General features: G+C 43.5%; 1 protein-coding gene across 1 annotated transcript; it reads right to left on the minus strand.

Moving 5' to 3' along the window:
- Positions 1-2756: 2756 nt before the first annotated feature.
- Positions 2757-15294, minus strand: LOC127581071 (gastricsin-like). Its single transcript, XM_052035140.1, has 8 exons — positions 14959-15294; positions 14533-14698; positions 12974-13091; positions 12752-12870; positions 11421-11622; positions 10490-10612; positions 3348-3492; positions 2757-2855 (listed from the first exon to the last, which is right to left on the minus strand). The coding sequence occupies exons 1-7, from the start codon at positions 15012-15014 to the stop codon at positions 3440-3442; spliced, it is 837 nt and encodes a 278-aa protein (XP_051891100.1). The 5' UTR covers positions 15015-15294; the 3' UTR covers positions 2757-2855; positions 3348-3439.
- Between the last annotated feature and the right edge of the window lie 881 nt (positions 15295-16175).

Here is a 16175-nt window from a genome sequence, read left to right on the forward strand (position 1 = left end):
AGTGTCTGTGGAGAGAGAAACAGAGATAACGTTTCAGGTTGATAAAGTGTCTTTGGCCCAAAACGTTTGCTTCTCCTTCTACATATGCTGCCTGATCCGCTGAGTGTTTCCAGCATTTTCTAGCTCATTCAGAGTAAAGTTGAAGACTTCAGAGTAGAATTGCAATTTATCCACCAGAAAATGTTATATCACCATCTTGGAGATGTAATATTGCAGATCTGTAGCCCCTAGAGCCCTCGACACTTTGGCAGATTTCTATCTACATTTAAATCAGTGTGTCAGGGTAGACAACGCTTTACAGGGAAGAAAGGCAGGATATAAAAATCACACTTTTAATTGTTGAAGTGACAATCTAACATGGAAAGAACATTCCTTAAGCAAACCTGGGCAAACCCATTCTATTGTTCCCCCTGTCGAAAATCGAATAGAATGCTCGCCAGGAAAACATCGCCCAGAATCCACAGCGGTCCATCCTGGGTGGGGGACTGACAATAGGTGGGCTCGAAGCCAGCAGTACAGTATCCATTGTTCTGTAAGGCAAAGATTCTCCATTAGCTGGTGAGATCTTTGTAGTCTTTTCATAATATCAGTTAGCATCTGATCAGGCTACAACTCTGAGAAATGAACATTGCATACCACATTGGCCCTCTGATAAGAATTCATTCTGGAATCAACATTACCAGAATCCATTATGTTATCCCAGTGCAATTGTTTCTGATGGGTACAGTTTCAACGGACAATGTGGCTCCTATGTATCGGCTTAATTGAATTTCAATCTAATTACCCACAAAAAATGTCACTGATTTTTAACCCAAACGGTGGTTGGAATGCAGAAGATAATTATTGCATTAGATTGTCTGGGAGTAATTCCATGTCGTCTGTGGTTTAGTGGATAACACTCCTGTTCCTGAGGAGAAGGATCTGAGTTCAGGTCCCACTTAACAACTGGGGAGACAGGTAGACAAGGTGGTGAACAAGGCTTGCCTTCATCGGACAGGGTATTGAGTACAAGAGTTGGGACGTCATGTTACAACTGTTGAGGACGTTGACAAGACTACCACCTGAATATTGTTCTGGTCAACCATACTAGAGGAAAGATGTAATTAAGACGGAAAGGGTGCAGAAGAGATTTGCAGAGGTGTTGCCTGGACTGGAAGGCTTGAGCTATGAAGAGACTGGATAGACTGGGACTGTTCTCCCTGGAGTGAAGGAGGCTGAGGGGTGACATTACAAAGGTTTACAAAATCCTTGAGGGGCACAGATAGGGTGGATGGTCACAGTCTCTTTCCTGGGGGTAGGGGAATCTAAGACGAGATGGCATGGGTTTAACGTGAAAGGGGAAAGATTAAAGGGCAAGCTTTTCACACAGAGGGTGGGTATATGAAACAATCTGCCTGAGGAAGTGGCAGGGGTGAGAATTGGTACATGGAAGGGAAAGGTTTAGAGGGATATGAGCCAAATACAGGCAAATGGGACAAGCTCAGGGAGACACCTTGCTCAGCTTGGATAGTTGGGCCAAAGGGCCCGTTTTCATGCTGCATAACTCTTTCAGTCTATAAGTCTAGACTGCCTGTTCTGTGGGAGTGTTTGGTTGGATTGCCTTTATAACAGGCAATGTGAAATTGGATTCTCGTATGCTCTCTCTTGCAAATAGAAAGGTCCCCATGGGGACTATTTCAAAGAACAAAAGGAAACTTCTCTTCAGTGTTGTGGTCGATGTTCACCACTTAATTGAAAGCCCTAAAAAAACCCCCAGATTATCTGATAATTATAAATAACAGTTCAAATAGAATATGGAACAGTGTAGCACAGGAAAAGGCTGTGTCAAACACAATGCCTAAATTAAACTAAATCTCTGCCTGAACATGAACCATGATCCATATCCCTCCATTTCCTGCAGATCCATGTGTCTCTCTAACAGCCTCTTAAACATCACTGTTGCATCTGCTTCCACCACCCCTGGCAGCCCGTTCCAGGCACCCACTGCTCTCTGCACAAAAAATCTTGCCCTGCACATCTCCCTTTAAATACATATCCTCTAGTATTTGATATTCTAACCCTGGGAAAAAGATTTTGAATATCTACCCTTTCTATGCCTCTCATAATGGTATAACAGTTAATCAGGTCTCCCCTCAGTCTCTGAGGCTCCAGTGAAAATAGCCCAAGTTTGTCCATCCTCTCCTTATAGATCCTACCTTCCAACCCAGGCAGCATCCTGGTGAACCTCTTCTGTACCCTTTCCAAAGCCTCCACATCCTTTCTGTCATGGGTGACCAGGACTGCACACAATACTCGAAATGTGGCTTAACCAAAGTTTTATACAACTGCAACATGACTTCCTTCTTATACTCAATTTCCCGGCCAATGAAGGCAAGCATGCCGTATGCCTTCTTTACCGCCCTATCTACTTGGGTGGCCACTTTCAGGTAGCTATGGACTTGGACTCCAAGATCCTAGTTATCAATGCTTGAAAGCTCAAGAAGTATTATTTTATCCATTCCAAAGAAACAATGCAGGGCACTTTATGAATGGCAGTGTCTCAGCTCTCCTCCCCTGCTTGGCTGAAGAAATTATGTAAATGGAGCATAATAAATGAATGTGATTGAAAAATAGAAAAGCAGATCAGTAAAACAAAACCCCTTCTCCTTCCTTATAATGTTGTACAAAGTTCTGCTCTGGGACAAAGAGGGACCACAGTTAATATCTCACAGCGAATAACAGCCCCCAGCTGAGGCTGTCAATGAGGACTTGCTTACCTGAAGGACATATACAGATGGAGGAATTGTGAAACGAGCTCCATTGATTACAAAGGTCAAAGGAGGCATATTTTCAATGTTGTTGCAGTTGACAATGAACTGTTAAACAGAGCACATCACATTCAGGAGTTATGCATAATTAAGGCAAACAGAAGTTCAATAGACATGATTCAAGAAACTTGACACGATCAAGGACAAACATGCTTGATTGGCACCACATCCAACATCCTAAACATACACTTCCCCTCCCAACAGCACCCAGTGGCTGCAGAATGCATTGTCTACAAAATGCACTGTAGTTATTCACTCAGGCTGCACCAGCAGCACCTCCCAAGCCCACGATCTCTACCGTAGAGTAGGACACAGAACACTGGCAAATTCCTATCCAAACCACACCCCATCCTAGCCTAGAAATATATTACTGATCCTTTATCATTGCTGGGTCTAAGTTTGTTCCAAGGAAATTCTATTTAGTTTAACTAGGTGGAGATATTGGACTATTTTTCCACACCGACTAATGTGATATCATTCAAGCCACTTTGTTTTCAATCAATCTATAAGATAGTGGAAGATGTGTGATCCACAACTTACCTCTCCGTATTCATTCTCAGAGGCACCGATTTCCTCCAAAAATGGCCTCAAGTATTCATTTGGAACAGTGATTTGGGAGGTCCCTGTGTCGACTACGGCTTGGCATCCATTGTAACAGAAGGCAGACCGCCCGTTGATAAGCACACTAGGAAAAAGAATCATATTCATAATCATTCCTGCAACGAAAGTAGTCACTCGGGACTGAAGAGTATTTCACCAGTGTTGCTTCTTCTAATTCTTTGGAAAAACTATCTATTAGTCCCAGATATAGAGTCATAGAGTCATGAACACAGAAACAGACCCTTCGGCCCAACAGGTCCATGCCGACCAAGATGCCCATCGAAGCTTGTCCCATTTGGCCCCTATCCCTCTAGATCTTTCTTATCAATGTACCCATCCAACTGCCTTTTATGAGCTGTAATTGTACCACTTACTCAGGCAGCTCATTCCATATACGCACCACCCTCTGTGTGAAAAAGGTTGGCGCTCAAGTTTCTATTAAATCCTCCCCCTCTCATCTTAAGCCTTTTCCCCCTAGTTCTTGATTCCCCAACCCTGGGAAAAAAAACTGTGTACATTCACCCTACCTGTACATGAATGGCTAACATGACGGGACATAATTTTAAGGTGATTGGAGGAAGGTATAAGGGGGAAGTCAGGGGTAAGTTTTTTATGCAGAGAGTGGTGGGTGCGTGGAACGCACTGCCGGCAGAGCTTGTGGGGACAGATACATTAAGGACATTTAAGCGACTCCTAGATAGACACATGAATGATAGAGAAATAGGGGGCTATGTGGGGTTAGGTAGATCTAAGAGCAGGATAAAATGTTGGAACAACATTGTGGGTCGTAGGTCCTGTACTTTGCTGTAGTGTTCTATGTTCTATACCCCCCATGATGTTCTACACCTTTACAAAATCACCTCTCAGTCTCCTACGCTCCAAGGAAAAAATTCCTAGCCTGCCCAATCGCTCCCTCTAACTCAAGTCTCTCAAGTCCTGGAAAGATAACTTCAAAGATATCACAGGCTTCAAAAGGTATCTTCATAAAGATTTCCCATTTCCTCATAATTTTGAGCACCCCTTCAAGTGTTTCTATTTTGCCTTAGCCTTCTCTCAGTGAACCACATCCATCCTCCTAAACTTACATTTCCTCCACTGAAGGCACCCAGAGGCTGCAGAGTGCATTGTCTACAAAATGCATTGTAGTTACTGACTTACCTAATGGCCCCTGTCTCAGCACTCCTCCCATCCTCCATACCGGCCACCTCCCCTCTCCACTCTCAGTCCTGATGCAGAGTTTCGATCCAAAACATCGACAATTCCTTTCCCCCCAACAGATGATGCCCGACCCACTGAGTTCCTCCAGCAGATCATTTGTTGCTGTCTGAGAATTCCCTGACTTACAAGCCTAGGAATTGGGAGCGGGAGAAGGCCAGTCGGCCCCTCATTCCTGCTTCCCCATTCAATGAGATCTCAGCTCTGCTCTCCCATTATCCAAAGTAACATTTCACCAGATCTGAATGCAAAGTTAAAATTTGGGAAGTTTTGAGGTAAATCTAGGTTATTATCTGTGAATCGAGGCTCTCCATAATCAACAACTCACTTATCTTAAATGAAAGACGTCATTAAGCTGGAAAGGGTGCAAAGATTTATGAGAATGTCACCAGGACTTGAGGGACTGAGTTATAGGAAGAGGTTGGACAGCCCAGAACTTTTCTCTTTGGAGCATAGGAGACTGAGGAGTGACCTTATAGAGATGTATAAAATCATGAGGGGCATTGATGGGGTGAACGCACACAGTCTTTTTCCCAGGGAAAGGGAACCAAAAACTAGGGGGCATAGGTTTAAGGTGAAAGGGGAAATATTTAAAAGGGACCTGAGGGGCAACTTCTTCACCCAGAGGGTGGTCAGTATATGGAATGAGATGCCAGAGGAAGTGGTTGAGGCAGGTACAATTGCAATGCTGAAAAGACATTTGGACAGGTACATGGATAGGAAAGGTTTAGAGGGATATGGGCCAAATGCGGGCAAATGGGACTAGGTTAAGTGGGCATCATAGTCAGCATGAATGAGTTGGGCTGAAGGGCCTGTCTCTGTGCTGTATAACTCTATGATTCTATGATACATTCTCACTAACAAAGCAAGGAAAAGGATTTAGGAGTCCCAAGCGAAGAAATTAATTCCTCACAATCCTGATAACCTGCTTGGAGTGCTCTTTGCATTTTTCTTCTTGATTTAAACTTCAGAAAAATTACAATTCCCAACAAAATTGCAACAACCCACACACGCACTAAAACTTTCAGTGAACCTATTAAAATGTACAACATGATCTTTCTAATAGGACATAAAATTAAGATCTAAGAGACATCCAAAGTGGTTCATCACACTTTAAACATAAAAAAAATCTTTATCATCAAATTATACAGACGCAGTGTCTGCAAAAATTATTCTCTAGGCTGTTAATGACTATTAGAGAATGAGTTTGCCTTTGGTGGTAATGCACTAAGTTTGTTTGAGCAAATTGTTTATTAAAGAGCCAAAATATTAAGAAACACAAATTGCAATGTGGGAAGTTATGAGGGAATCAGATTTTTATCCAAATTCTCCATAACCAGCAACCTACTAATGTTAACAGATGACTTCTCACCAACGAACTTGGGAACAGGATTTACATGTCCCATGCGGAGATATTAAGCAGACTGGGCCAATGCTATCTAGAATTCAGAAGGGGAGGAGACCTCGTTGAAACACTCAACAGTTCTTCCAGGATTTGAGAGGGGTAAACCATTCAGGATAAAGATGGAGATTAACTGCATCACTGAGAGGGCAGTGAATCTTTGGAATTGCCTGCCCAAGAGGGAGGTGGAGGCTCACTTGCTGAGTATATCCTTAAGACCATAAGATGTTGGAGCAGAATTAGGCCATTCAGCCCGGAGGGCTCGTCTACAGAGGCCATACGGGTGGAGCTGAGGAACAGGAAAGGTGTGACCACACTAATAGGGTTGTATTATAGACCGCCCAATAGTCAGAGAGAATTGGAGGAACAAATCTGTAGTGAGATAGCAGACCGACGTAAGAAACAGAAAGTTGTAATAGTAGGGGATTTTAACTTTCCACGTATTGACTGGGACTCCCACGCTGTGAAAGGGCTGGATGGCTTGGAATTTGTCAAATGCATTCAGGAAAGTTTTCCAAATCAATATATAGAGGTACCAACGAGAGAGAATGCAATACTTGATCTCCTATTAGGGAACCAGACAGGTCAGGTGACAGAAATACGTGTAGGTGAGCATTTTGGGTCCAGTGACCATAATGTCATTAGTTTCAAGTTAATTATGGATAAGGACAGGTCTGGTCCTCGAGTTGAGGTTCTAAATTGGAGAAAGGCCAATTTTGTGGAAATGAGAAAGGATCTAGGAAGAGTGGATTGGAATAAGTTGTTTTCTGGCAAGGATGTGCTCAGTAAGTGGAAGGCCTTCAAAGGCTAAATTTTGGGAGTGCAGAGTTTGCACGTTCCTGCCAGGGTTAAAGGCAAAGTTAACAGGCAAAGGGAACCTTGGTTTTCAAGGGATATTGGCGATCTGGTTAAGAAAAAGAGAGAGGTGTATAGCAGGTATAGGCAACTAGGAACAAATGAGGTACTTGAAGAGTATAGAAAAAGTAAGAAAATACTAAAAAAGGAAATCAGGAAGGCAAAAAAAAAGACATGAGGTTGCTTTGGCAGATAATGTGAAGGTAAACAAGTATATTAAGAGTAAAAGGATAGTAAGGGACAAAATTGGTCCCTTAGAAGATCGGAGTGGTCGTCTACGTGTGGAGCCTCAGGAGATGGGGGAGATCTTAAACAGTTTTTTTGCATCAGTAGTTACTCAGGAAACTGGCATAGTGGATATGGAAGGAAGGAAAACAAGCAGTAGTGTCATGGAACATATAGAAATTAAAGAGGAGGAGGTGCTTGCTGCCTTACAGTGAATAAAGGTGGATAAATCCCCCGGGCCTGATAAGATATTTCTTCGGACATTGAGAGAGACTGGTGTAGAAATTGCAGGGACCCTGGCAGATATATTTAAAATGTCCTTAGCCACGGGTGCGGTGCCGGAGGACTGGAGGGTAGCTCATGTTGTTCCGTTGTTTAAAAAAGGATCTAGAAGTAAACCAGGTAATTACAGGCCAGTGAGCCTAATATCAGTAGTGGGTAAATTATTGGAAGGTGTTCTGAGAGATTGGATGTACAAGTCTTTGGACAGCCAAGGGCTTATTAAGGATAGTCAGCATGGCTTTGTGCGTGGTAGATCGTGTTTAACGAATCTTGTAGAGTTTTTCGAGGAGGTTACCAAGAAAGTAAATGAAGGAAAGGCTGTGGATGTTGTCTACATGGGGACTTTAGTAAGGCCTTTGACAAGGTCCCACATGGGAGGTTAGTTCAGAAGGTTCAGTCACTAGGTATCCATGGAAAGGTTGTAAACTGGATTTGAAATTGGCTGTGTGGGAGAAGACAGAGAGGTAGTGGATGATTGTTTCTCAGACTGGAGGCCTGTGACTAGTGGTGTGCCTCAGGGATCTGTGCTGGGGCCATTGTTGTTTGTTGTCTATATCAATGATCTAGATGATAATGTGGTAAATTGGATCAGCAAGTTTGCTGATGATACTAAGATTGGAGGCATAGTGGACAGCGAGGAAGGCTTTCAAAGCTTGCAGAGGGATCTGAACCAAATGGAAGAATGGGCCAGAAAATGGCAGATGGAATTTAATGCAGACAAGTGTGAGGTGTTGCATTTTGGAAGGACAAATCAAGGTAGGACATACACCGTAAATTGTAGGGCACTGAGGAGTGCGGAGGAACAAAGGGATCTGGGAATTCAGATGCATAATTCTCTGAAAGTGGCGTTGCAGGTAGACAGGGTTGTAAAGAAGTCTTTTGGCATCCTGGCATTCATAAATCAAAGTATTGAGTATAGGAGTTGGGATGTTATGGTGAGGTTGTATAAGACATTGGTGAGGCCAAGTTTGGAGTATTGTGTGCAGTTCTGGTCACCTAACTATAGGAAGGATATTTGTAAGATTGAAAGAGTGCAGAGGAGATTTACTAGAATGTTGCCGGGTCTTCAGGAGTTGAGTTACAGGGAAAGATTGAACAGGTTAGGACTTTATTCCTTGGAGCGCAGAAGAATGAGGAGAGATTTGATAGAGGTTTACAAAATTATGAGGGGTATAGACAGAGTTAATGCGAGTAGGCTCTTTCCATAGATTAGGAGAGATAAGTACGAGAGGACACGGCTTTAGGGTGAAAGGGGAAAAGTTTAGGGGGAACATTAGGGGGAACTTCTTCACTCAAAGAGTGGTGGGAGTGTGGAATGGGCTGCCATCTGATGTAGTAAATGTGGGCTCACTCTTGAGTTTTAAGAATAAATTGGATAGATACATGGACGGGGGTGGTCTGGACGGTTATGGACTGGGTGCAGGTAAATGGGACTAACAGAATAATGTTTCGGCGCAGACTAGAAGGGCCGAATGGCCTGTTTCCTGTGTTGTAGTGTTCTATGGTTCTATGTTCTATGGTTCTATTCTCCAACATTCAATCATGGCTGATTTTATTTTCCTTCAACTCCATTCTCCCTCCTTCTCTCTGCAACCCTTCACCCCCCCTTACAAATCTCTGCCTTAAATACATCCAATGACTTGGCCTCCACAGTCCTCTGTGGCAACGAATTCCACAGATTCACCACCCTCTGGCTGAAGGAATTCCTCCTCACCTCATTTCTAAAGGGATGTTCCTTTAATCTAGGGTTGTGCCCTTGGATCCTAGACTCTCTTACTGATGGAAACATCCTCTTCATGTCCACTCTGTCCAGGCCTTTCAGTATCTGGTAGATGTCAATGAGATTCCCCCCCCCTTATCCTTCTGAACTCCATCGAGTACAGGCCCAGAGACATCAAATGCTCCTCATACGTTAAGCTTTTCATTCCCAGGATCATTTTTGTGGACTTCCTCTGGGCTAACACATCCTTCCTTAGATACGGGGCCAAAAGTTGCTCACAATGTTCCAAATGCAGTCTGACCAACGCCTTATAAAACCTCAGCAGTATATCCTTTTATATTCTAGTTCTCTGGAGGTAAACACTAACATTGCATTTGCCTTCTTTACTACCAACTCAACCTGCAAGTTAACCTTCAGGGAATCCTGCACTAGGACTCTCAAGTCCCTTTGCACCTCTGACTTCTGAATTCGCTCCCCATTAAGAAAATAGTCTACCCCTTTATTCTTCCTACCAAAGTGCATAGCCCCACACTTCCCTATGCAGTGTTTCATCTGACACTTCTTTCCCAACCTGTCCCTGCCTCCACCACGTTACCCATCCCTCCACCTATCCAAGACAGAGATCAGGAAACAGGGAATATAGGAAAGTGACGTTGAGGGTAAAAGATCAGGCACGGTCTTATTGAATGAATCTTGAGCGATTGAATGACCATCTTTGGTTTTCTGCATTGAAACCAATTTAAGATGTATGCTTAATGCGCATAGAGTCATAGAGCAATACAGCACGGATACAGGCCCTTCGACCCAACCAGTCCATGCCGACCACGGTGCCCACCCAGTTATTCTCAATTTCCTGCATTCGGCCCATATCCCTCCAAGCCCCGCCCCTCCATGTACCTGTCCAAGTGCTTCTTAAATGATACTGTTGTACCTGCCTCACACACTTCGTCTGACAGCTCGTTCCATCTACTCACCACCCTCTGGGTGAAGAAGTTGCCCCTCAGGTTCCTATTAAATCTCACCCTAAACTTACGCCCCCTAGTTTAGGATTCCCCTACCCTGGGATAAAGACAGTTACCATCCACCCTATATGCCCCTCATAATCTTAAACATTTCTATTAGGTCGCCCCTCATTCTCCTACGTCCCAAGGAATAAAGACCTAGCCTGGCCAACCTCTCCCCATAACTCAGGCCCTCTAGTCCTGGCTGATGTTTGTGCCATAGTTTTATTTTGGAGGGAGAAAGGAAGAAAAAAATGGAAGGAGAAAAGAGCTGGACAGACAGACAGAACAATGGCAAGGCTGTTTGATTTTGCCTGTTGACCATCCATCAGTACCCGATCTACCCAGTGCTCACTTAACTGCAGTGCTGCTGTTTGTTTACCTGTCGATAGCAACGGTCCAGTACAGTTCCTGAATGACTGGAGCCCAGAAAATTTGACCTGAGTACAGACTGCTGTCGATTCCTCCAAATAGCACTTCGCCTCCGTCATTACTATTTGGATTCCTGGAACAAATAAGATATTTTGAGATGAGTCATTGCATTTCACAGTGTGGAGTAACTCTTCCCGCTGGCTGCTGATCTCCCTTTTACCCCAGAAATCGTGTGCAGCAGCTTGCCGACCTCGAGAAAAGCCTGTGCACAATGTAGTAATAGAGATAATATATATTTTAGGAAGGATGTGGAGAGGATACCAAAGAGGTTCACCAGGATGCTACCTGGATTAGAGGGCATGAGCTATAAGGAGAGGTTGGACAAACTTGGGTTGTTTTCTTTTGGAGCGGTGGAGGCTGAGGGGAGACCTGATAGAAGTTTTTAAAATTATGACAGACACAGATAGAATAGACAGCTGGTATCTTTTTCCCAGGGTCAAAATGTCTAATTTTAGAAGGCATGCATTTAAGGTGAGAGGGGATAAGTTTAAAGGAGACGTGCAGGGTAAGTAGTTACACAGAGAGTGGTGGGTGCCTGGAATGTGCTGCTAGGGGTGGTGGTGGAGGCAGATACGATAGAGGCGTTTAAGAGGCTCTTAGGTACATGAAAGTGTTGCGATTGGAGGCATATGGACATTGTGCAGGCAGAAAGGATTAGTTTAGTTTGGCGTTTAATTTGGTACAACATTGTGGGCCGAAGGGCCTATTCCTGTGCTGTACTGTTCTATGTTCTCTGTTCTGCTCCTATCATTCAATCATGGCTGATTTTTTTTCTCAACCCCATTCTTCCCGTAATCCTTAACCCCCTCACCAATCAATAAGGCTTTCATTAGTTGGTTAGACCCACCAAGGTCCGCGGTTCCCGAACATGCTGACATTACCTGCCCAAATAGACAGAAAAACAGAGACTCTGGCAACCAGCCTGTCCCTCAGCATACTGTCAAACACGGGCATGGCACCTCCTACTGAGAGCGCTGGATAGGCCAGGCCCAGGATTCCATCGAATGGAGCGTAGTAAAAGTTGCTGCCTGGTTCGTTCTCACTCAGACCCACCTCCTGGTTGGGAATTGATATGCCGGCAACCTTGAAAATTAATGGTGAGCAAACTGTTTGATTTCTAGCATGTTAATAACTTTTCTGAGTTATAGAGCACAGAAACAGGCCCTTCGGCCCAACTCGTCCATGCCGACCAAGATTCCCACCCAAGCTAGTCCGATTTGCCTGCATTTGGCTCATATCCCGCTAAACCTTTCCTATCCATGTACCTGTCCAAGTACCTTTTAAATGTTGTTAATGTACCTGCCTCAACCACTTCCTCTGACAGCTCATTCCATATACTGACCACCCTCTGGGTGAAGAAGTTGCCCCTCAGGTTCCTATTAAGTCTCTCCTTAAACCTGTGCCCTCTAGTTCTTGATTCCCCAACCATGGGAAACAGACTGTGCACATTGACCCTATCTATGTCCCCCGTAATTTTATACACCTCTATAAGATCACCCCTCATTCTCCTACGCTCCAATGAATAACGTCCTAGCCTTCCCAATCTCTCTAACTCAGTCCCTTGAGTCATTTTGCTTTGTAAAACTATTGCCCACGATGTTGTTCCAAACTAATTAAAAGCCTAACTAAACTAATCCCTTCTGCCTACACAATGTCCACCTCCCTCCATTCTCTGCACATTCATGTGCCTATCTAAGAGCCTCTGAAATGCATCTATTGTATCTGCCTCCACCACCACCTCTGGCAGTGCATTTCAGACACTAACCACTTTATCTGCACATCTCCTATGAACTTTCCCCTCTCATCTTAAATGCATGCCTCCTAGTATTAGACATTTCAACTCTGGGAAAAAGATATTGGCTGTCTACTCTATCTATGCCTCTCTTAATTTTAAAACTTCTATCAGGTCTCCTCTCAGCCTCTGACTGTCCAGAGAGAACAACACAAGTTTGGCCAACCTCTCCTTGTAGCACATGCCTTGAGCATCCAGGTAAACCTCTTCTACACCCTCTCCAAAGCCTCCACATAATGAGGCGACCAGAACTGAATGCAATACTCCAGGTGCAGCCTAACCAGAGTTTTATAAAGTTTCAACATAACTTCCTGACTCTTGAACTCACTGCCTTGACTAATAACAGCAAGCATGCCATACACTTTCTTTACCACCCTGTCGACTTGTGCGGTCACTTTCAGAGAGCTGTTCAATACTTACATTCACTGTATCATATCCAAAAAATCCAGATAGACTCCCAGAGCCATATGACATATAGAAGGTTTGTTGACTGGATCTATATGTTGAGGACTGAGTTGGATTAAATCTGGCATGGTTGTCTGAAAGGAAAGAAAATTGAATCATCAATGTCAAAATTCAAGATATCCAGAAGATCAAAAAAGTTTGAAAGGCATAATGACTCAATCAATCATACTTGCTTACCGCATGGAGCACTGCTGCAGTAGATAGATGGGACCCAAAGATTGGATGAACCAGTGTCAAACAGCACTGTGAAACTCTGGGGAGGGGTACCCACAGTAATGGATCCATAGTAGAAACTCTAAACAACCAATAAAACATAAGAATCAGACAATAGTTTCTCCCATTTTAAGATTATAAAACTGCAATTGATAAGAAAACAGCTGGAAATTTGTCTGTGGTCACTGATACTAAGTGAGTGCAACAAATATTGGCTCTCCATTAAACTACACATCCCAATATTTGGTCCTATTGAAATCACTGAATATCAGTCAGGAGTTCCATTGAATTGGTGCTATTGAACAAAGATTAATTTCCTGAAGTTTGTCAAGCGAAATAGTTGGAATTAGAATTTGTTAATTATTGTCACATGTGCTGAGACAAAGTGAAAAGCTTTTGTTTGTGTGCCATCCAGACAGATCATCCCATACATAAGTACGTCAAGGTAGTATAAGAGGAAAAAAAAGACAAAAGAAAGTGTTACAGCTACAGAGAAAGTGCAGTGCAGGCAGACAATAAGGTCCATGAAGAGATAGATTGAGAAATCAAGAATTCATCTTTAGCCTACAAGAGGTTCATTCAAGAGTCTTATTATAGCAAGATAGAAGGTGTCCTTGATCTTGGTGTTCTCAAGCTTTTGTATCTTCTGCCCAAAGGGAGAGGGAAGAAGAGAAAGGTGGGAGGGGTCTTTGATTATGTTGGCTGCTTTCCCGGGGCAGTGGGAAGTGTAGACAGAGTCAGTGGAGCGGAGGCTGGTTTGCGTGTTGGACTGCGCTATATTCACAAATTATTTTACTATATACTCTATGTTATTTGGGATTTCTGATGCTAAGATACATTGGGTGGGTGCTTGACAAGAAGAAACCTTTTGAAAATAGATTAGTGTGTTGTTAATTGAAAATCTAGTCCAAGTTCCTCAGCCCTGTTATCCTGTGGCATTTGGCTCTTTGAACATAGAACGTAGAACAGCGCAGCACAAGGACAGGCCCTTCAGCTCACGATGTCTGTGCCAAACACAATGTCAAATTAAACTAGAGCAACACACAAAGGAGCTGGAGGAACTCTATGGAGGGAAATGGTCAGTCGATATTTCAGGTTGAGACCCTTCATCAGGACGCCATTTCCCTGCATAGATGCTGCCTGACTCGCTGAGCTCCTCCAGCTCCTTTGAGTGTTGGTACAGATTTCCAGTCTCCTGTGTCATCAATTTAAACTAAATCCCTTCTGCCTGCACATGATCCACATCCCTCTATTCTCTGCATATTCACGTGTCTATCTGCAAGCTTCTTAAATGCCACTATCGTATCAGCCTCCACCACAATCCCAGAAGCCTGTTCTAGTCACCCACCACCCTCCATGTAAAAGAAATTCCCCTGCCCATCTCCCTTAAACTCCACCCCTTCCCCACCTTAAAGGCATCTCTTCCAGTATTTGACATTTCTACTCTGGGATAAAGATTCTGACTGACCCCCTTTGGAGCTCAGTTCAATTCTTTCAGAAGTGGATTTTCCTTGTACACTTACGTTCCCAGAGTTGAGAAGTGGTTCATACCCTTGTTCACCTTGGTAGTCTGGGTACAAAGCTTTGTACTTCAACGCAGGATCATACTTGTGAGTGTTCAGGAAATCCTTCAGCTTCCCTTGTTCCTTCAGGATCTGTCTGACAGACTTGCCCTTATGCAAAGGCATTCTGAAATGATAACAACAGTAGTGTGAAATTCCCACTGCCCCTCTGGGCTATGAGACTCTCAACCAAATGCAGCTTAAAATACTGTTTAGATAAGCTGTTCAGGGTTTAACTAAATTCCTTATGTATAACATATGGGAGCATCTTTAAACCAATTACTAAATGAGCAGTCTCTATAAAGCACATCAGGAAATAACGACAGCCTGGTCTACACAATGTTGAAATTGAAAGAAATCAGTGAATTCAATGGGTTAATGACTAACCTGTAAAGACCTTCAGACAGTTGAATGCAGATGAGGGAGACGATTAACCACTTCATCTTTGTTCCCTGAAATGATGCTGTGGGAAGCTGTTGAGAATAGAAGAGATTTGCACAATGCCCTCACATCTGCTGGACACCTGTCTGGGGTTTTATAAGTGATCACTTTTCACCTTCTCGAATGAAGGTCACGGAATCTCAGACTGAAAATTAAACTGTTATGTTTTTAGACAAACAGAACGGCAGCAAAATATTTAAACAGTCATTCACGTCAAACACAAGACAAAGATCAAGTAAAAGCAACAATATAAGATAGACTAAGTAACAACAGAACAATCAGTTATGAACAGACGGAGTCCATTCAGCAGTGCAAGTTGATTATGTGAATACGATAATGGTAAATTCACTTTAACAGCCAGTTCAGGAAACATTCTGGGAAATTCCTTTGGTTCTCCTGCATAAGCTCAGAATCTCCAGGGTAGCATGATAATCCGTGACTAATGTCTAACGAAAGTGGTGATTTACCCGTTATTACTGGAAATATCTTGTTTCTCTCAGTAGGGACTGGGCTCAACTGATCCTGTACCTTATCTGCATTCCTGCCTGAAACTCATACCCAACCTCCCACATTCATACACCAGTAATTTTCTTTTCTTTTCAGGGGTTAATCCAGTTCTCTTTTCAATGTTGTTATTGACTCTACCTGCCATCATGCTTTCAGGCAGTGCTCCATAATGCTTTTAGAGTTATAGAGAGATATAGCACAGAAAAATATGGATAGGAAAGGTTTCAAGGAATATGGGCCAAATGCAGGCAAAGGGGACTAGTCTAGATGGGATCGTGGTCGGAAGGACAAGTTGGGCTGAGGGCCTGTTCCTGTGCTGTATTGTTCTATGACTCTATGGTGCTAAACAGGCCCTTCGGCCCACTGAGTCTGTGCTGACCATAAACCACCCATTTACACTAATCCTATCTTAATCTCATCTTTTTGTCATTCTCCACACATTCCCCATTAACTTCCCCCAAATGATTTTCAGTGGCTAATCAACCTACCAACCGGCACATCTTTGGGATGTGGGAAGAAATCGGAGCACCCGGAGGAAACCCATGTGGTCACGGGGAGAACGTGCAAACAACGCACAGACAGCGCCCGCAGCCAGGATTGAACCTGGGTCTCTGGAGCTGTGAGGCAGTGGCTCTGTTGCCCACCCTCTGCTGTAC

This window comes from Pristis pectinata, chromosome 20 (assembly GCF_009764475.1).
Source record: "Pristis pectinata isolate sPriPec2 chromosome 20, sPriPec2.1.pri, whole genome shotgun sequence".
Lineage (NCBI taxonomy): Eukaryota > Metazoa > Chordata > Chondrichthyes > Rhinopristiformes > Pristidae > Pristis > Pristis pectinata.